We start from the raw sequence: 22042 nt of genomic DNA on the forward strand, positions 1-22042 counted from the left end.
GGCCCAGCATCGGTGCCCAGGGAATGGGCAGCCCCTGCCAGGCTTCTGAAACAGACGTGCCTCCCCCCCCCCAAACTGCCTGTCTGCTGTTGACTGAGAGGAGAAGCATGTTCTTTTCCAAACTCAGAGACCTCCCCCCACCTTCAAGTTGCTGCTGGCATGGGCCGAGGGCTCCCAGGAAGTAGGGATGCCCCCCCACCCAGGATGCAGGCAAAGGCACATCGGAGCCCATGTTTTGAGGGGGATTTCATGGTATTCATTTTGTGTTGCCACCAGAGAAAAGTAAACTGCAGCTCCTGGCTGCCGGGGAAGGGCTGAGCTCCTGCCAGGGCTGGTTGTGCCTGGCACCAGCCCAGGCATGTCCCAGAGTCGGCAGTGGGTGCAGGCAAGTCTGCACACAGAAGTGTTCCAGCACATTCTTCCCGCCACATCACACGGCACCGACTCCGGCTGCCCCCCTTCTCGTCGCTTCCCTCGTCGGGGGGCTCTCTGCTTCTTCCGCTGTCTCTAGATCCCTGTAGGCTCAGAGCCTGTCCTCTTGCCCAGTTTCCTTCTCTCTCCTCCTCTGACTCCCTGCGTCTCCCCCGTCTCTCTGGGTGGCTCCATCTCTGGCACTCCGCGTCTCTCCGTTTTTCCAACTCTTTCTCGTCTGTGTCACACACTATCTCTCTGACAGTGTCTCCTTCTCTTTCTGATTCTCTGAATCTTCTGTTTCGCTGCTTCTCTCTCTCTGTCCCCATCTGTCTCCAGATCTGTCTGACTCCCTCTGTCTGTCTCCAGATCTGTCTGACTCTCTCTCTCTCTGTGTCTCCATCTGTCTCTGTATCTCTCTGTCTGCCCATCTCTTTCTTTCTGTGTCTCTTTTTCCAACTCTTTCTGTCTCTGTCCTTCCCTACCTCTCTCTCTCTCTTTTTTCTGTGACACTCTCCTGGAAACGCATCAAAGACTGAAGTGGCCGGATTTCAAGTGACAAACAGCACTACACCCAGGATCCAGCCCCCTCCCTGCACGGCTGCCTTCCTCCTCCACATCCCCTGTCACGAAGAGAAGCCTATTGTGTGGGGCCCAGGGAGTTGGAGTTGAAGGGCCCGGGGGTCTGCTCCTTTGACTGCTCTGAGCTGCTTCCCCATTGGCTCCCAGCAGCCGGTGCTCAGCAAGGGCTGAGCGACTCGGGGAGGCTCTAGTCCATAAAAGGGGGGGGCGAGGCACCAGAACTGCCATTCTGAGGGGCTTTGGTGATGCTCACAGCCGCCTCGTTGGCACCTCCTTCCAAGCCAGAGTCAGGGAGACCCCTGCCTGAGTCCTGACCCAGCCACCTGCCACCACCCTCCGATCTGCTCAGCCAGAAGCTGCCCAGGGACAAAGAAGAGCACAGGTAATATCCGGAGGGGCATGGGAATCTCTCTTTTGATTATATCTGTTTTTCCTGGTCCTCTGGACCTGGAGGTGGTAGGAGCTCGGGCTGGGGGATTTCAGGTCTGGGTCTGATAATCCAGCAGATAGAGTCACAGTTATGAAGCTAGTTTACAAACGCCAGATCCGTCCGTGTGAGATGGACAGTTCTTCGGAATCCCCCCTCGGTGCAGCCCCGGCTTAAATAGGTGGAAGGGTTCTTCTCCCCCAAGAGGACCACCCCTTGGTTTTAGCTCCAGGGTCTTCTTCTTCCCCAGCAGTCGGCATACACGGTTCCCATGTGAAGATGGGATACCTTGGGTGGAAGAAGTGAGTTTAGCCACCCAGGGCGGTTTTAAAGGTCACTGATTCTCACCGGACTTAGACAACAAGGTCTGGGGGAACGTTAATGAGATTCGGGGCTCTGGCATTTACCAGGTATCATGTACATCAATGTACAACCAAGTTCAGCCTTCTCATTCTTTTTTGGATCCTGTTTAATTGCTGACAGGGTGCTGGCTTAAGTGGTTTCCTTTGACATAATTTACACAGAAATGAAGTTTGGGGCTATTTTGGTGGGAGGGAATGGGGAAAGAGTGACAGCATGCAGAGAGACTCAGGCTTAGCAGGATTTTTCTTGTCAATTTTACTTTGAAAGGACTTGTTGCTTTCATGTAAATCATAGCCAAGTTGGGCAGGGAAGAAGCAGCTCAGATGGGAAAGTGATTTGCTCCCTGGTAAAGATAATCCTTATTCAAGGAAAGTATTATAGAATCCCAAAGTTTGACTCCAGCAAAAAAGCTGGTGAGCTTCAGAGAAAGGGGGAAAAAAAAAAAAAGGCGGTGTGGGGGGTGGAAGTCTGGTGACGACACGGAGGTTGAATAGTAAATTCTGTGACCTCGTACTTTTTTCCTGGGTATCTTTTATCTAGAATCTCTCCAAGCTTTACAAACATTCCTTAATTAAGCCTCCAACCTTCTCAGGGGAAACAAGCTCTTCAGGTTATTGGATCTGATTTCAATTCCCTTCCCACAGACTGAAAGTCTTCATTACCATCTTTCTTCCAAGGGTTGATAAAATATACAAGTCTTTCTAATTTGACAGGCGTTCCAGTCAAGATCCATGGCAAATGTTTCAGAATGCCAACCCCTGGCCTCCCCCTCCCACCGCCACATCTCCCTCTCTTTTCCCCCTTTCTTCCTCCCCTCAATCCCACTCCACCTTGCCTTTTGTTCTATTTTTGCAGGTCATTTATCTCCAGGCACTGAGATCTGCGTGGGGGAGCGGTTGCAGCAGCCCAAGGGTGAGCTGCGCTGCCTGGGGGAGGTTTGCGTTTGCTGACGGGATCTCAAGCCCACTGCTTTGCTCCAGATGAGCTAGAGGTGTGATGGGTGGCAGGCAAATCTTGTGTCCCCGCTTGCAGCTGGGAGTGAGATGTCGCCGTGCTTCCCAAGGAACCCGGCATGTTTTAGCAGAGCAGGCAAAGGGACTGGCTCGGGAGCTATTTGAGAAATTTGCCATCATCATAAAGCAAACGGACGGGGATTCGGGTCTTGAGATAACTCCTGGGAGCCAGGAATGGTCCGTATATTGTCTAAATGTGTGTCTCACAATCACCCAGATCTGGGCTCAAATCCCAGGTCTCACCACTCATTTGCTGTGTGATTTGGGGACAGTAGCCGAGTGTTCATATCCTCATCCACGCAGTACTAGTAATAGTATTCACCTCCAAAGGTTATTGTGAGACTCCCATGGGATACTGTAATTTGCCTGGCATTCAGTAGGTACTCAATAAATGCTAGAGTACCTGTTCAAGTTCTCACTGTCCAAAGCAGCAGAGTTGGACCCCTGCCCCCTCAGTCTTCATCACCCCCACACCATCGAGCCGTGCCTTACGTCCAGGAAATACATCTGGTATTTCAGTTTGTGGGGCCGGCACTCCCCTCCCCTCCCAATCCTGTCCTCTCCACACCAAGAGAAGACCATTTCTTCATCTATTGCCTCGGGATCAGGAAGTCTCTTCCTGATCGATCCTCCCTGGCCCCCCTACCGCTGCCTACCTCCTTGGGCCATTCTTGTACAATTTTTGTATTTATTAGATGTCTTCCATCATTCTAAGTGGGATCAATAGTTGGTTTGATTTCAACGCGTGTCTGAGAAGGTGCAGTTGGCTAGCTGATTTCTCTCACCGTTTTCGCTCATCTCAGCCCATAAATGTTGGTTAATCTCACTGCGTCGGACAAAGGGCTAAAATGATTTCACTGAGACAGGGCTGGCCATTGTGGAGGGCAGTAAATATTTCTGGAGACACTCAGTAAGCCCAGGATCAGGCCCTGGAGATGGAGCGGGGTCCTGGGTCCTTTGATGTTGGGCCTCATTAATCCCTCCCTCCCAGCCCAGGTCCAGATTGATGCTTCTGGCAGGAGGGTAAATGGCCCAGATCCACAAGGCACAGCCTTGGGCTCAGGAGGCTTCTCCCTGAGGCCATCCAGCTGTCCCCCTGGCCAGAGTGGGAGGCTCCAGGCCTGTTCACCATATTTATCCGCCGTCATTTGGCTCTTTGACCTGTCATCGGACAGTTAGTTTAAGCTGAGAAGGGTTTAGTGAGCAGTTATTATGCGGTTGGCTCCCTGGTCCACTGGCAGGAGGAGGAACTGGTGTTTGTGATTACACAGTAGGTCAATGCGCTGAATCCAAGTCTACTGGCTCTGGTTCTGTTCCCTCCCCTCCTCCTCTTTCCCCTCCCCCGCTCCTCTGTTCCTCCTGTACCTTCTCCCTCTGGTCCTACACCTCTCCCTCTCTGTTCTGCGCCATCTCTCTGCTTCTCTGGTGTCTTTATCTCTTTCTCTGTGCACAAGGGTCTCTGCTACTCTTTGGCACACGTGCTTCTCTCTGTCTCTGTCTTCCTCTCTGTCTCTGTCTCTCTTTCTGCATCTCTATCCCCCTCTCTCTCTGACCCATCTTCCTTTGCCTTTCTCCTCATCCCTTAATTGCGTCAAATAACAAAGGGCGGGGGTTTCATGTGACTCCTGCTCTTAAGAATCATTCTTTTAAAAACAAAGTGAATAACCCCCATGACCACGGAGTGCAGGGCCCTGTTTCACTCTGGTCCTCGAACAGCAAATGGCCCAGGAGAGAGGGCTGGCCCTGTGCGTGGGCCCCCATCCCACATGTTCTGTGCTTTGTTTGATTCTTGCCAGACTACACGGTGGGTTCACTTTCCATCCAGGATCCGAGCCCCCCATCCCCCCCAGGTGATAATCCATTCTTTGTTAATGACCCTAAAGGCCTCACAGGAACATCTTCCTCCACTTTTCAGGATCTCCCTTTGCCAGCCCCTGAAGACCCTCAAAGGTGAACTTTATATGTTTTCAGGTGGGGGTGGTGGTGGTGGTAAAACTCCAGAAACAGTCTCATCTCCAGGAACATGAGAATTTGGTGGGAGGACATTTAACGTGACCCCACGCCTCAGGGACTGTTTGTGGGTGGAGCTGCAGACTGACTTTCAAGCCTGCCTCTGCTATGTCCTTGCCTCTCGGCCTTGACCTGGTGATCTTGCCTCTCTGGGACTCTCTTTCCCCATCTGGAAAATGAGGCTCATCGCGCCAGCCTCCTGGATTCTCCTGAGGGCGAACATGCAGTAATGGAGCTGAAAGCGAGTTTGGCCCTGTAGCTGGGCCAGGCAGGGATGCTACGGACTCAGAGAGCCCAGCTCAGCCGTGCCTGCCCTTGGTCCCTTGGTCCTCACCCTTCCCGCCTAAGCCTGTGGCTGCCCCCGTAGTGGCCACAGGAGGCCACGGGCCTGGCACGCCCCTCAGCCGCCATGGGGCAGGTGGTTGGAGGGTCACTGAAACGCCATCTCCTCAGTTCGAGTCACCGCCTGGGTGTGGGAGGTCCCAGCTCGGTCTCCACTTCCTTCCTGACTCATGATGTGACCTTAAACAAGTGACTTCATTCCTACCTTTTCCCGTTTCCTCTGCTATCAAATAGGGATAATCATATGCGATAAAGTGCTGGGAGAGATAATTGCAATGTTAAATCAAGCCATTATTATTCCATGCTGGCTTTTTAATCCTCTGAGCCCTCTGACTACAATATAGAAATATCACCGAGAGGAGATGAGAGGGCAGGCAGGCAGTCCCTTCCCTCTCCAGGAACTCTGGGGCCTGGGTGGGAGAGGGGACTTCTGTGTCGCTGGGGCAGCCCTGGCGCAGGGCAGGGGGTGATACAGCCCCCTCATGGACAAGAAGTTAGAAGCCGAGGCTCGGGGAGGGGAGCGACTCCCCTCCGATTTTTCCCAAGAAAGCTTCAAAACGGTGAGAATAATCTGAATTAGAAAAACAGTGATAAGATTAAATGAAAGCAGGGATCGGCAAACTTGGTCCATGAAAGACCAACTAGTCAATATTTTGGGGCACCTGGGCTTCCAGTCCCTGTCTCAACCCTCCGCTTACGATAGTAAGCAGATGGGATGGGGAGGGGTGTTGGAGACGATCTCAGGGTTCTCCAGAGATACAGAAACAATAGGATGTGTGCATAGAGAGAACGAGATGGAGTAGAAAGGGTTGGATCACCTGATCATGGAGGCTGGTGGGTCCAAAATTTCCTTGCCCATTAGGGGAGAATCACCCCTCCTCCTCACCAGCCCCTGCTTCCCTCCTTGGGCTGTCACAAAGCCCACGAGGCAGTGGCTGAGGAGTCCTTCAGAGACCTGCAAGTAAAGAGAGTTTTTCTTTGGGAGGGGCTGTGGGGAGGGCCCCTGGCCCACCCAGTCCGTGAAGGGGGCCCCTCCTTCCCTGGGGGACAAGGCATGCTCTCCACTGGGGTCTGTGCACCTGACGCTGCCCTTCTGCCCCCCAAGTGGGCTTGCTTCCACTTCTCAGCCCATGAGCATCCAAGTGCCGTGTCTTCTTAGCTCTTTCTGGATCGGAGTTGATGAGCTGGCAGGGCTATTTCTGATGTACGACTTCAAGAAAATCCCCCGAGCAAAGGTGAAAGGACCCATCTGGCATGGCACAATAATTGTTTATCCTACAATAGGCAGGAAATAGGATTGCGTGGTGAAAATCTCAGGGCTGATGTGTCATTATTAGAGTCAGCTTTTAACCCAAAGAGATCTGGTCAGAAGCCTAACTCCCATTTACAAGCCAAGCCAACTGGGGCAAGCGACTTCGCCTTCCCCAGCCTCAGTCTTCTCCTCTGTACAAAGGGTATAAAGACATTCACCCCCGGGTTGTGGTGAGGAATTAGAGTCATGTGTGTAAAGTGGGAATGCACAGCCTGGCACCTAGTAGGCTCTTGAGCTGTGGTGGCTGTTATTGGACCAATGCGACCATGCATACGGAGCACGCAGTCCCACCTGGCACACAGTAGGCCCTCCGCATGTGGCCGTTCATTCATTCAACAACTTGTTTTTTGGAGTTTCAACTGTGTTCCAGGCCTTTGTTATCACTCCTTTTTGCCTTCTTCTTTTCGCACCTCCTATAGCCTAAAAGTTGCATGGAGCCTGCATACTCCACTATTTAAAGCACCTACTATGTGCCAGGTACCTTGCCGGGTGCCCTGTGCATGATCTCTTACTTAATTCCTACACTCACCCCCTGATGCATTATTATTAGCCCTATTATGTAGCCAAGGAGGCGGAGACACAGCAAAGTTAAGTAAATTTCCCAGACTGGGGCTAAGGGGTGGGTCGGGATTTGAATCCGCATAACTAAGCACTTGGTGACCCTGCTTCTGGGTCAGGAAGGAATTGGAGGCACCCCTCTCCTCTCTGACCCCACGCTGCTTCTCCAAGTTGTTGGAGTAGGCAATGCAGGGGCCGCAGAGTCAAGTGTCTATCAGATGCTCAGCAGCAGACGTGAGGGAAACCACTGGGTGGGGACAGTGGTGACCAGGCTGCACATGTCCCTTGGGTGACTGTTGCCATATTACAATGCAGGCCCGATGTCTCCAGAACTTCTGATTTTTTTTAAAGATAAGCTGCAAATTAAGATTTTGAAATGTAAAAATGTCCCAATTTAAAAATGGTGGCAACAGAATTAAAAAAAAAAATCCCTGTGCAAGTCAGGCGGCCAGTCTGCAGCATCTGGATGTTTGCCTTGTGCAGGGAGAGGGCTGCAGGCTGGGGAGGAGGAAGCCAGAGGCCTCAGCCCTGCCTGACCCTGCCTGACCCCTATCACTGCCCTAATCCTCCCTAGGCAGCCCTCTGCTTGCTCCCCATGCCATTAACCTCCCTCCCCAGCTCTTCCTGGGAAACCCACTGAGGCCCAGGGAGCCAAGGCTATGACAGCGGGGCGTGGGGGTGCCTGTGGGGGGGAGATGGGGTGGGAGGGGCTTTGCTGGGAGACAGGGACTCAGCCCTTCCCAGGGCCAAGGAACCACAGCTCTGGTCACGCCTTGAGCAAGTCAGGGAAAGAATCAAAGCCTCAGAATAAAGCCCCTAATATTCATCATGTGACCTGGTTCCTTCTTCTGCCTTTCCCCACCCCCTCATCCCTCCTTCTGGCTCCCTTCCCCTTCCTGTCCGCCCTCTTTTACCTCCTCTTCCCTCCCCTCCCCTGGCTCCCTGGTTTCCAAAACATTAGCTGAATTTCCTTTAGCAGTGTTGGTTTTAGACAACTGCAGTCCCTGTGAGGTTTCTCTGGGGGCACGGAGCTGTGATCCAGAAAAATTCAAACTAGGCTTCCCAGACATCCAGGGGTGGCCTGTGTATTCACTCAACAAACCTGGGTGGAGCTATTGTTCACATTGGAGCCCTGTGTGCTGTGCTGGGCACACCGTTCACGCATCCGTTCATTCATCAGTCCTCAGACGGCCTTAGTCTTCCCATAGCATTAGAGTGAAATGCACATTCCTCACTATCTGCCCACAGCTCATCTCTCTGCTTTTCTAGCCCAGTCTCCTGCCTCATGGCCCCTTATCCACCCTGGCCTCTTTGTTATCCTCACACGCACCACACACCCTCACCGTAGCGACTTTCACTTGCGGAGTTGAAGTCCCCCCTGGTCAGGGAACTCAGAAAACAAGAAGCAGTTATGTGATAGAGCCAGCCTAGGTGACTGTGGGAGCTCTGAGGAGGGGCCTAATCCAGGCAGACTTCCTGGAGGAGGCAACTGAGGCTGAGTTTTGAAGAACAAGTCAGAGTTAGCCAGGTCAGAGGGAGATGGGAGTGGATGGGTGGGGTGACAGAGGTGTTCCAGGCAGAGGGAAACCCTTGGGTGAAGCTTGGAAGATGGGGCACATGGGGCATTCATGTTGGAATTGCAGGTGGTGTGGTCAGGCCCACATCAGACAAAGCTCACAGCCAGGCTGGGTGCTGTGCATTTGCTGGGATCCCTTAGACAGATGACATAAACTCTGTGCTTCCATTTCCCCACCTATAAAATGGAAAGTATATTAGTCCCAGTTTTATGGGGTTGTTAGGAGGCAGATGGGTTAAGACGCAGATGGGTCTCAGAAGGGCCTGGCACGCAGTGAGCACTAGTCAGCGTCAGCTCCGCTTGGTGGGAAAGCCCATGAGCATCTGGGGAAGAGGCAAGCTTCCTCTCAAGGGCAGTGGAGAGCTGGGATGCAGGGCAGGGGTGCAGTCAGACTGGGAAGATTGGAGGCTGCTCTGGAGCCAGGAGGAGGCTGCTTGGGAGGGAGGGAGCGAGGAAGGGAGAAGCTGGAGCCTGGGGGTGGGGGTGGGGGTGGGAGGGGGAAAGGGGGAGCCTGGCCAGTACCCCCTGGTTAAGAAGGTGGGCTCGAGGCAGACCCCCCGGATGCAAATCCCTGCTTTCGCCTCTTACTCGCTCTAGAATCTTGTCAAGCATCTTAACTCAGTTTCCCAATCTGTAAAGTGGGCATGACAATAGTACCCCCCCCCCCAGAGAGTCATGATGAGTAGAAATGAGTTCATTCATGAGAATCGCTCAGAACGTCATGAGTACTTAATATCCATCTGATCAGCTAGGATTATTATTAAATATAAAGTTAGTGGATGAAAGGAAAGGCTGCTGACGTTATTTTTGCCTGGGACAAAAAGGATCTCAAATCGGGCCTCCTACCTTGGCAGCTGCGCTGTGTGGGAAGCCTGGGGGCCAGGAGATGTGTAGTGTAGGCTCCTCCCCAGCAGGTAAATCACTGCCGATCTCCTAAGGGGCCAGCCCCGACATCGCCATCGCTGATAAAGGAGAAAACAGGAGCTCGCTGCTTTGTGTCTGCATATAAGACGTATAGCTCACTCTTCTGGAGCCCAAAGCCGCCCAGCAGCTGGTAGAGCATGAGAGAATGTCCAGGGTGGGCAAGAGAGGTGGGATGGACCCACGTCCACTTTCCTGGGTTTTCTTCTCTGAGCCTCCCTTCTTTGGGGAGCAGAACTTGCCCAGCCTCGAGAGAGGCCCGGGTTCTCTCCTTCAATCGCTGTGTGACCTCAGGAGATCTGCCAAGCCTCTCTGAGCACCAGTGTTCTCATCTATAAAGTGGGGATGGTGATACGAACCTCCCATAGTTGGTGGGTGGATTGAGGACAATATACAAGTCGAAGGCCCTAGACAATGGGTCCTCTGGGTCTCACAGAGGGTTCAGCTGGTAATGAATCAAAGTTGCTCTGGAAATTGTAATCATTAAGGGCACAAGTGTGGGGAGTCAAGCAGAACAGCCTTGCACCCCAGCTTGGGCAATTCACTGAACCGGAAGTGCCCACCTCACTGGGGAGGAGTAGATGGGATGATGGGCCTAGGGGCTCAGTTCAAGGCCTGGAGCACAGGAGGGCTCCGTAAATGCTGGCTGGGATCTTACTAGGTGTACTTGGGCTGGGGGGGAGAGGACTGTGTGCCCCGAGGGGGAGACCCGTCTCTGGGCTACAACGTGGGACTCTGGGGCCATGGGAGGTATCCTCTAAATCCCCTGAGCAAACAAGGGCAGTTTGCTGCAAAGGCAGGCGCAGGAGACTTGGAGGAGGGACAGCATCCTTGTGAGCAGTGTGACAGGCGTCCGGCTGCAAAGACGAGGCTGGGAAGAGCCTGGAGCCTCCCGCCCTGCGTGGGGTGTCTCAGGGGAATTCCCCATTTCCAGTTGGGAGAAAGGTCCTGTGCCCCCTTTTGAATGGCGTTGAGTCTTGATATTTGGTTTATAAGAGTTAATTATGAGAGGAAGAGCTTTTAACAGACTATTTGTGAAGCATGAACTCCCATGCCTAGCATTTACTGCATGTGCCTGCTATGGGCGGGTCAGGGACACAGCCCATGACAGGTAGCGCCCGTGTCCTGAAGGAGCTAACACTCCAGTGGGGGCGACGATGCTCGCCAAGAACAATAGCAAACAGACACCAAATCCATAGGATCCTATGAGATGGTGAGCGCTCTGGTTCCAACAAAGCAGCGTGACAGGAGAGGGACCAGGAAGCGGCATTAAATGCAGGGGGCAGCAGATGGCTCCCTGGTGATTTGACATTGCCTTCATCTAATTACAAGAAGGAGCAAGCCCTGTGAAGATCGGGCTAAGAGTACTGCAGAGCGGGGGATGGAAAGTGCAAAGACCCTGGGGTAGGAGCAAGCTTGCAGGTTTGAGGAACACAGAGAGAGATGAAAACAAGACACAGCTCCTGCCTTCATGGAGCCAAAGCCTGAAGACTCAGATAATTAGCAAATAGTGGAATATTTTGATGGAGGAAGCACAAGTTTCAGGGTGAATGCAAAGGAGGAGCATCCTCTCCAGCCTCGGAGATCAGGGAAAGCTGCCTGGAGGAAGTGATATCAAATGTAGGGCCTAAATTAGCAGGTAACAGAAGAGGAGAGGAGGGGTTTTCCAGCAGACGGAACAGCATAAGCCTAGTCCTAGAGATGGGACAGGGCCTGATACATTTATTAGGGGAATTGCAAGTAGCCGGATATGGTTGGGACCAAGTGTTAGGGTGTAGGGATGAGACTGAGGGTGTTCCTGTCATTTAGAAAAGGGGCCAGGCCTGACCCAGCCTAACAGATGTGAACGCAGAATTGTCATGCTGAGCGGGACATTTTAGGGTGGGCAGGAGGGTTCCAAGAAGGAACTGGAGGCAGGGAGGCCAGCTCGGAGAAGGTAGAACGATGGCCATGGCAAGTAGAATGCTGGGGTGAAAAAGGCAAATTCCAGAGAACTTACAAGGCAGAAAGGACTGGTCTGGGTACAAGCTGAGGCCTGGGGACAAAGGCAGGTGATGGGGCCTCAAAGAATCCAGGAAAGCAGATGCTGAGTGTCTTCTGGCTTGGGGGATGGGCAAAGTGGGTTTTGAAGGCTGACGGACCCAGGTCAAGTCCTGGCTTGTCCACTGCCTAGCTGTGCGGGCAATCACTTGCCCTCTTTGAGCCTCAACTTCCCCACCTATCTGATAAAAATAGCAGAGCCCACCTCCGGAGCTATTACGCAGATGAATGTGAGCTCGGGGAAAAGTTGCTGGCATGTGGCAGGTACTCAGCACGTCAATTCCCTTCCTTGACCCCTGGCCTTGGGCACCCACTGAGCCTCCTGGGGCCTCTATTTTCCTGACTGTGAAATGGGAATGAGAACATTGGCCTTGCAGTATTTCCGCAGGGGTTGGCGAGATGGCCCAGGACACTGACACAGAGTAGGCGCTCACAGATTCATCCTCTTCTCTTCCTCCCTCCCCAGCGGGAAGAGCAGAGACAGCATGGCCTGGCAGGAGCTGGTGCTGGCCGCCTACCTCCTCGTGTTCCCCTCCGCCATGGCGGACTGCCTGTCCCGGTGCTCCTTGTGTGCTGTGAAGACCCAGGACGGGCCCAAGCCCGTCGACCCTCTGGTAGGTTTTAGGATGCCCAGGTCCTGGGCCTGTGTGTGGAAGGGGCCATCTGTGCGGAGTCTGGGCCACTGTGTGTCTGTCCTGTAGACTCGTCCTACCTGTGCCAGATAGATCCTGCCCTTGAGTCGGCCGGCGCAGGTTCCCACCTCCATCCCCACCTCGGACCTCACCACCACCACCACCACCGGCTTGCTCCGTTCTGGGAAAGACACTCAGGTCTCCAGGGAGCCTGATGCCTGGCAACAAGGAGGGTCATTAAGGAGGCAGTGCTGGCTTTGGGAGTGGATAGCCTTTTGGTAACTTTCCAGGGCTTCTTACCACCAGGCTGCTGGGCGCCTCCCAGTCTAGTCATTCCCATGGAAGGAGATCTTTCCACCACCACCAAATGCCAGGATCTGGTGGACAGGATCCAAGCCTTGACCCTTCTCCTGGGTCTTAGTGTCTCTTGGCCTGGCCTTGTTGGCTTTGCTTTGAATCAAACTCCCCCACGTGTCTCTTCCTTGATGGCAGACAGGTGAGAGTAAAGGTCCCAAGGGTGTGGTGGATGGAGCACTGCCGCTTTCTCACTCCGAGACCCCGGAACTCCGCCTCTTCAGTTTCCACACCTGCAAAATGGGCGTGATTCTATGAGATAACAATGCAAAGTCCTCAACACACAGTTCTAGTCGCTCTTCAGCGAGAGGCACATGATCACAGGGGAGCACAGAGGTTAAGCACCAGGGCTTGTGGCATTAGCCTGCCTGGGTCCAAGTTCCAGAATTGTCCAGTGTTGTCACTGCTATCCTCATGACCATCATCATGTTCACATTCAAATTCCCCCAGCACTCCTATGAAGGAGATACTTTTGTCCCCCGGGTTTGATGAGTCCTCAGACCCCTCACATGTGTTCTCTCCACCAGCCTGCATGGCTTCCGTGTCTCTCTATCACATGGCAAGAATATCCTTCACACTTGGGAAAGGTGGGGAGAACCAAATACTCCCTCTGGAGTCAGGAGCTCAGAGGATGAGTGAGAACACCACAGAGAACTCCAGGAAGATCTTACCTGGGATGTTGGCATTGCGTTTCGTAGCCGCGTTTCCCTGGGAAAGTTGTTCCACCTCTCCATGTCTCTTTCCTCCTCTTACACACAGGTGCACAGTCCCCTACCTTCATGCACCCCTGGGAGCATTGAAGTGGGAAGCCTGGGGCTTAGTAATGGCAGCTACTTTTGATTTTCTGACATGGGAACAGGGACTATCTGGGGCAGGGGAGTGCATGGCGCTTGATGGTCCAACGGGGGTGATGTTACCACTCTGGTCTTTGGGGGGGTTTGCAGATTTGTTCCCTGCAATGCCAGTCCGCTCTGCTACCGGCTGAGGAGTGGGAGACATGCCAAGGCCTTCTGTCCTTTTTCACCCCCTTCACCTTCGGGCTCAATGGCAAAGAAGACTTGGAGACCAAGGCCGCTTTGGAGGAACCCTATAGTGAGCTGGCCAAGCGCTCTGGGCCCTTCCCGAAGGAGCTTGAGGAAAACAGATTTCTCCTCAGCACTCCGACAGAGGAGAATGCCCTGAGCAGGAGCCTGGCGGAGAAGCTCTGGGGTTTCTCTGGCAGATTGGGTGAGGGAGGGGAGTCTGAGCTGATGGGGGACACCCAGCTGAATGATGATGCCCTGGAGGCTGGGGCATTGGATTCCAATGAGGAGGACACCAAGGAGCAGGTCAAACGCTATGGGGGCTTCTTGCGTAAATACCCCAAGAGAAGCTCAGAAGTGGCTGGGGAGGGGGATGGGGACGGAGGTAGGGCGGGCCACGAGGACCTGTACAAACGCTACGGTGGCTTCTTGAGGCGCATCCGTCCCAAGCTCAAATGGGACAACCAGAAGCGCTATGGAGGTTTTCTCCGGCGCCAGTTCAAGGTGGTGACTCGGTCTCAGGAAGACCCCAATGCCTACTCTGGAGAGCTTCTTGATGGGTAAACCCCTCCCCATCGTGGAGTTGAGTCAGGAGCTCCCCCTGACACCCTTCCAGATTAGAGTGCCCTCATCCATCCTACCTTACATCCCCTGAACCCATGCTTAGTTCAGCCAGGTCTGCAAAACATCCAAACCCAGCCTGCCTCTTTTCTGCCTGGGGTGCAGTGTTTGTCTGGAGTCAGCAAGGAGGAAGGATGGAGGTTCCCCTCTCCAGTAGGCTCAGTGCTTGGTCCCAACTCTAGAACATTGAAACTACTGCCAACAGCAGCTTTTGCTATTAACCCCTCCCCCCCATTAATGTGACTCCCCAGTTCCAGGAATCCAGACTGACTTGTTCTTCATCCCTCTAGATAAATAGCAAAACAAGATAAAGAAACAAATAGAAATCCTAACACTTTATCCCAAACCTTAAAGGACCTCCTTGTGCTCCCCACTTCGGAGACCATGCTTTAGGTAAAACACTCAAATGCTGCATTTTATTGGAGCAGGAAGTTCTACACTAGAGCGTTCAGTCCTCCAGTGGGCACGTGTTCAGTTGTGTTCTCTGTGTTCTCATCGTTTAGAAACTCACTTCTCGAGGAACCGAGTTCCTGGACTCCAGTTCATGTTGGTACCTTGGATAGCACCCAACTCCTCACGTGAGAGGAAGGGCATGAAAACCCCTTCCAAAATGGTAATGAGAGCAGTTCTCCCACTGAATACTGAAATGATCAGGAAGGGAGCAAGACAAACCAATTTGCTCTGTGCAGCAAACTAAAAATGTGGACCAGTTCCTTCCGCCCTCATTAAACTAATTAAACAGATCAGCAGCACTCCTACCCCAGGATGAACTGAAGCTGAGTCAAGTTGATGAGGTTAAGCACAACCATGTTCTTGAGCAGCTGAATTGGCCGCCAAGAGTCTTAGCCATCTGGCCAAACATATGCATTGGGCATTGGGTAAGGGAATCCAGAAGCAACAGCTAGAAAGACAAAAAGGCCTTCTTCAACCCCTGTGATGATTCTTTCCTCTTGATTTCTCAGAATAAAACCAGAAAGAGGCATGAAGTGATTAAGTGCTTGAGGCCAAATGAATTCTCTTGATTCAAATAACCCAGAATCAGAGGCAGAGACCTCCCAATGTCTTGGTTTCAATCAAAGTCTTCTCTCTCTGTTGCTCTTGCTCGCTCATCCCCAGGCACTATGGTTTGGTCTGTGGGTCCAGGAGGCTGGGCTGGATAGGAGAGGAAAGGGTCTTGAGTTCAGTTAATTTGTATAAGATGCTACTGAGCATACCTCTTCATGCACAACCCCCAGGTCCCTCATGATGTTCTGAAATGTATGGATTGTTGTAGGGTTAACTTCGTGTGCTTTTAAAAAATCCCACTTATGCAATTTACCCAGAATTTGCTTATTCTTTAGCAGGCCTATGTTATTTCCTACTCCTCCAGTGCAATAAATAAAAGAAAGATGGTGATGACTCGGGGTGTGTATGTGTGCGCCTCAGTCTCCAGAGCATGGAAAGACCATTTGCAGAAAAGAGTGCTGGGGAATGAAAAATACACACACAGACACACACACACAGACACACACCCACATATTCATGTCAGAAAACTAAGTGTAGGATAACAGAAAGCACAGACTTGAGAATGCCTTCACCCTAAATTTGAGATCTGTGTGATGTTGGGTAAGTTATTTGCCTCTCTGAGCCTTAGTTTCCTCTCCTGTAAAAGAAAGACCCCCTGACTCCCAGGGACCGTCTCCTATGCTGGATTACTAAGGCAAGAGGGACAACTGTTCCTAGACAAAGGTGAACTCTCTAGAGAGTGCGTGGCATAATGTCCTTTACTAAAATGACATGCTTTATTAAATGGCATCGAGGAGATATCTTTACATAGGGCTGGTGTGGAAGAGTCTCAGTAGCTCCAGACCTCGTGGGTCCCATTTGGCCACTGGTTTTCTGAGTGACTTTATAGAAAACACAGGGCCAGGGAGTTCGGTCTCCTTCCTTCTTTCCTTCATTCAAGAAAGAATTCATTGAAAGCCTACTGTGTGGTAGGTCTTTTTCTAGGTGCTGGAGGTACAGGAGAATAAAATGGACAAGGTCTCAGCTCTTATGGAACTTACAGTCTATGGGTGGGCAGACAAGTAAACAAAAATATAAATCTAAAATTAAAAATTAAATTTAAAAAATAAAAATGTAATGAATGTAAAATTAAATATAAATGAAATTTAAAATAGTGGTAATTATTGTGAAAGGAACAACTAGGATTTAGTAATAATGGATAATAGGGGTAGGGGAGGAATATCCCCAGGGTGTTCAGGAAATCTTCCTTGAGGGATATTCTATTCTTGCTGTTCATAGGATCATCAAGTTGGAAGGAGCCTAAGGTTGGGATTATCTCCTCCAACTACCTACTCTGTGCCAAAATTGACACACTGACAATAAATTTTTAACTTGGATTTCGCAACATATTGCTACTCCTTAATAATTCAGTGTGGGGAAGTTCTATCTTTATGTTGGGTTGAAATTAAGGTTTCTTGTCACTTTGATGCATTGGGTCCTGATTTTGCTGTCTACCAGCCCAGGAACCTTTTCAGAATTTTCTGTTGCTTGCAAACAAATGGCTCCTAACTATCTCAAATAAGTTAAATGAACAATAACAAAAAAAAAAAAAAAGAAGAAGAAGAAGAAGAAGAAAAGAAAAGAAAAACCTAAACCTAAACCCAAAACTAAAACCAAAACCAAAACCAAAACCAAAACAACTAAGTAATTTGTTGGCTCACATAAATGAATACAGGATATTTACTTCAGGTACAGCTTGATCAAGGGCCTCAAAAAGAACACTGACACTTCTCTATCACTAAGATTTTTTCTCCTCTGTGTTGGATTCATTCTCAGACTCCACATGCTTTTCAGTTGCTGACAACAGCTCCAGGCTATACCATGCAGGTTCATGTCTAGCATGCTATTTTCACAGGAAATCCCCATCAGAGTTTCACTGTACCTCATTAGCTCTGATTGGGTCATATGTCCAGTCCTGAGCTCTTGCCAATCATTATGGACAGGTTAATGTGATGCTCTGATTGTCAGGATTAAACCACATGGGCAGCCAGGGATCGATTCAATCCAACTCAAAGACCATGAGAGACGATGGACTCTGAAAAACAAACTGAGGGTTCTATAGGGGAGGGGTGTGGGGGGATGGGTTAACCTGGTGATGGGTATTAAAGAGGGCACGTTCTGCATGGAGCATGGGGTGTTATATGCAAATAATGAATCATGGAACACTACATCAAAAACTAATGATGTAATGTATGGTGATTAACATAACATAATAATAATAAAAAAACACAAAACAATCCAACTCAAAGTAGTTGGACTAGAAGTGGGGAAGGGGAAGTTTTTCTGAGGACAATTGGAGCATGGTTCCCAGTAGGAGAAAGAATAAATGCCAGCCCACCAAATAATAGATTGTCAACCCCCCCCCCCCCACCTCAGTGAGTGAAATTAGCTGGGTGGGACCTGGGGCAAACTGGAGAGTGTATGTCATGGGGAATATGGGCTCAGGGTAGCCAGATTTGATCTTTAAGAGACCACGGAAATCTGACTTTGCTTTTTCTCCATGTAAGTAATTTTTTAAAAGAAGTATTGAGTAGGACAAACAATGACATCTTTGGGACAAGACACATCACTTTCTTACCACTGTTCTGTGACCTCTCTAAATATTTTTTTTTTAAATAAGAAACACTTCTTTTTTGGGTTTTTACATTCTCTGCATATGCCATGATTCCAGAATGCTATTGCTCTCTACTCCCTTTTCTGGACCCATTTCACTTGGTCAATGAGGCATGGCCATGGACGGTGGAAAGAACCTGGCTAGGGGTCACAGAGAGCTAGGCGGAGATCCCACTTTCCTGGGTGGCTCTGGGAGAGCCACTGCACTTCACTGAGCCTTGGTCGTGTGTGTGTGTGTTTAAGATTTATTTATTTATTTGAGAGAGAGAGAGAGAGAGAGAGAGAGCGCATGCGCGCAAGTGCGGGGAGGGGCAGAGGGAGAGAGAGAGGGGAAACAGACTCCCCCACTGAGCGCAGAGGGAGATCATGACCTGGGTGGAAACCAAAAGTCAGATGCTTAACCAGCTGAGCCACCCAGGCGCCCCTGAGCCTCAGTTTTCAATCTGTCGACTGGGGAGGAAAACTCTGACTTCCCTCACCGAAGGTGAGGTTTCGGTAATGGGAAGTCTCAGGTGCATCTGGCACACAAGAGGCTTATGACACGAGATGCTGCCTCATCTTGAAGGGTGATGCCTCTGATGACGGTATTCCAGATGTCACCTGAGCGAGGCAGACACCTGTGGAAAGAGCAAAATTCTCCCTATGGTAAGAGAAGGATGAAATAAAAAAAAAAAAATTATTTTCTGTTGCTCTATAACATACATGCTGTCGAGTGTACTTAATCTTAAGTGTGCAGCTCAGTGGATTCTTACATATGTATACACCCCTGTGACCACCACTCCGATCACAATATAAAACATTTCCAGGACCCCAGAGGGGTGATCACTTTTTTATGAGGGATGGAGAGCAAGCCAGAGGAAGGATTGGAACAAAAATATCGCAGACCCTGCAGAGTCCTGATTCTCTGTCCATGTCACCAAGGCCACTGTGCAGCAATCACCGATCAGTCATTGGTTAAGGGATGCCAACATCCCGGTAACCTTAGAAGAGCATGTTACTAATAAGCACGCCGTTTCCACGACAACGCCATACACCATCCGCAGCGAGGAAAGTCTTTTTATAATGATCATGACAATCATAATGATCTCTCGGATTTAGATCATCCCTCCCCCACCCCCAGCTCCAAGCCCTTCACACAAACAGGCCCAGTGATGGGGCTTATCTATTAATTAAGGGCCCCCAAGTGAAGACAACAAAAATCCCCACGACAGAGCTGGGAACAATGGTTCCCTAATAGGTGTCATTTCAGCATTCTTGATTCATGTGCTGCATCCATGTGGACTCCCACTGTAGCTCTGGAGGTTTATAACAAAGATTTATAATTATTCTTCTGATATGTAAATTCGTACGTAAGTTGCACTTCTACCCTATTTGTCTTGTTCCTGTCTAACTTAAGCCAAGCCCCATTATTCCTTGTCCCCAGGACTCCCCTCATTCTTAGTTGCTTTTGATGTGAAGTTTGCCATCGGAAAATGCCCACCTAGCTCGTTCTTAACCTCCCTGTTACACCAGCATAGCTCCTAAAGGGCTTGCCCCCGTGTCTGTGAAATTTGGGAGTGCTTTCCTGTCCCTGGGAAGATCCATGCGGGGTTTGGACTTGGAGAAGGAAGGAGCACTGGACTGAGAGTCTGGGGACCTAAGCAGCTGATTGAGTGTGGCCAGGCTCTGCTAACTCATAATGGGAGTGGGCTTTGGATTCTCCAGGACACAGTTTTCTCTTTTGTAACATGAAAAATGTAAAATGGATAATATCGTAAGGACTTTTGTCCTTTCTAAAGCTGACACATAACACTTGTCCTGCATCAAGCCCTGCACCAATAAATGATGAACAAAGCAAATGACCTTCAGTTTCCTTGTCTGATAATGGGGGTGATGATTTCTACCCTGGCAGGTAGTGGGGGTCACATAAGAAGACACAGGAACAGTGCTAACACCATCCCAATCTGAATTCATCCGATCACCTGATGAATGTTTATTGAGCAACTGTTGTATACCCTGCACTGGGGTAGGGGCAGGGGATTCAGCAGTGATCAAGTAGAGTCCCTACTTCATGGGGCTCACTTTCTAGGAGGAGGAGAGCAATCACCTATAGATTAACCAATGGGTCAATGTTTCAGGGGGGTATGGGTGCTATGAAGGAAATTAGAGGGTACAAGATGCAAGTGTTGGCAGATGGGAGGAGTTACTCAGGGGAGTCCCAGAGGCTTCTCTGGTTGGGGAGCCCATTTGGCCAGAGGTGTGTAGGAGGTGGGGAGGGGGAGCCTTGTGTGTATCTGGGGGAGAGCATTCCAGGCAAGGGAGCAGTGGTGCAAAGGCCAAGAGGAGGGTGCATATTTACTGTGTAGAAAAGAGTAAGAAAGCCAAGGGGAGGAGTGAGGGCAGAGGGTAGGAGGCAGGCTGCAGAAGCAGATAGGACAGGTCACAGACACCCGCCCCCCCACCCCGCCCCAGGACTCGGCACTGTCCCGGTGTGCACCATTACCCATAGAATTACTAGAGACTCCTTTACTCTCAAAGTGCCTGTCTTGGGTAATATAGCATCTCATTGCCCAACTTATGGGCACGGGAAGGACCTTGACTTTTGCTCGGGGTGAGGTGGGAGCACTGGAGGGTCTTAAGCACAAGAGGGACATTACCTGACACAAAAATTCAGAGGTATCAACGCTAGCTGCCATGTGGAGAGCAGGCTGCAGGGAGCATAGGGGTATCAGGACTCTGCCAGTGGTGTTGGTGGATTGCATTTAAGAAACCAGAGGACAGAAGTCAGCTGACAGCAAACTCCACCTGCCCTGCCCCAGCTCAGCTTTGAAAAATGTTGCCTCAGTGGTGTGAGTTTTGAGCTTCTGGGGAGAAAAGTCCCTGAATTGGGACTTGCTTTACATAAAAGGTGAATCATTTGAAAGTGTATAAATCTAGTTTTTACAAATCGGATTGCATTTTAATGCACGGGGGAATATTGCTATTCAATTTCCTTTTGGATTTTACAGATTACGACAGTGCCTCTTGCCCATTTAGAGACATTTGACCAAGTCATAAAAGCATCAAGAAGGCTCCTGTGAAATGCACCAAGAGTCAGGGTTCAGGTATCAGACGTTTACTGAGCCTCCATCCCGGGCCCGGGCACAGTGGGGATCAAAACTCGCGTAACCTTTGCTCTGAAGGAGTTTCCAGTTCAGCCGAGAAGACCTGATGGAACAAAATAACTGTGAAGAATACATGAGGAGTTGCTCCGGGGAGGAGTGTGTTTCCAAGGGAGCTTCAGATGCAGAGAACAGGGGCCTGGCCCGATGGCAGCACCGAGAAGGCTTTATGAAGCCGCGCTCCCCCCACCCAAGCTGAGATCTGAAGGAGGAGCAGGAAGTAGCCAAGTAGAAGTGCAGGTTAGCGTAGGGCAGGTTTTCAGGAGAAAATCAGCAAGGGCAGAGGTCCAGAGGTGGAAGCAGCCCTGTGTGGGCGAGCATCTGGAGGAAAGCCAGGGTGGCCGTGCAGGGATACCGAGAGGGAGCTTGATCATGCAAGACTTGTAGGCCACATTGCAATGGCTCTATTTTAAGAACAAGGGAAGCAAGTGGAGGCTTTCAAGCAATGAAGTAACATGGTCAGGTGTGCTGAATCAGAGTTTTCTGGAACAAGGTGAGGCATAAATATTTATATACAAACCTACAACAAAGAAAACAATACCACCTTGGATCCCACTCCTTAGAAATAGCTGGATTACTGTTTTAGCGTACTTCCAGCCAGGGCAGCTTCTCTGCTTATCTCTGAACCCTGGATGACATGCTGTCCTCATTTAACGCTCTATGTCTTAAGCATTTTTTTTTTAAAGATTTTATTTATTTTTTAGAGAGTGAGCGAGAGAGAAATAGCGTGAGAGGGGAGAGGGTCAGAGGGAGAAGCAGGCTTCCCGCTGAGCCGGGAGCCCGATATGGGACTCGATCCCAGGACGCTGGGATCATGACCTGAGCCGAAGGCAGACGCTTAACCGTCTGAGCCACCCAGGCGCCCCCGTCTTAAGCATTTTTTATACATCCTTCCTAAGTGCCATTTCTAAATCTACATAATCACAATAGTTCACAAAATGGATGTACCATAATTTACCCAAGCATTCCCCGATGGGTAGAAGGACTGAACATCCCCATCTGCATGGAATATTCCCGAGATTGTGGCTTTGCTGTGCTGTCATCCTTGCAACTCTTTCAGT

At 50.6% G+C, this 22042-nt stretch overlaps 1 protein-coding gene across 1 annotated transcript; it reads left to right on the forward strand.

Moving 5' to 3' along the window:
- Positions 1–418: 418 nt before the first annotated feature.
- Positions 419–15597, forward strand: PDYN (prodynorphin). The gene is made up of 3 exons (XM_045883831.2): positions 419–1375; positions 12022–12169; positions 13486–15597. The coding sequence occupies exons 2-3, from the start codon at positions 12041–12043 to the stop codon at positions 14125–14127; spliced, it is 771 nt and encodes a 256-aa protein (XP_045739787.1). The 5' UTR covers positions 419–1375; positions 12022–12040; the 3' UTR covers positions 14128–15597.
- Positions 15598–22042: the final 6445 nt, after the last annotated feature.

This window comes from Mirounga angustirostris, unplaced genomic scaffold, assembly GCF_029215605.1.
Source record: "Mirounga angustirostris isolate CCGP_5_RB_7025 unplaced genomic scaffold, mMirAng1.0.hap1 SCAF_10, whole genome shotgun sequence".
Classification (NCBI taxonomy): Eukaryota; Metazoa; Chordata; class Mammalia; order Carnivora; family Phocidae; genus Mirounga; species Mirounga angustirostris.

Excerpts from the sequence above, each read along its gene's own strand:
- PDYN (XM_045883831.2), top strand. The coding sequence starts at position 12,041 with ATGGCCTGGCAGGAGCTGGTGCTGGCCGCCTACCTCCTCGTGTTCCCC. Across the intron at positions 12,170-13,485 it reads CCAAGCCCGTCGACCCTCTG|ATTTGTTCCCTGCAATGCCA; the intron begins GTAGGTTTTAGG and ends GGGGGTTTGCAG.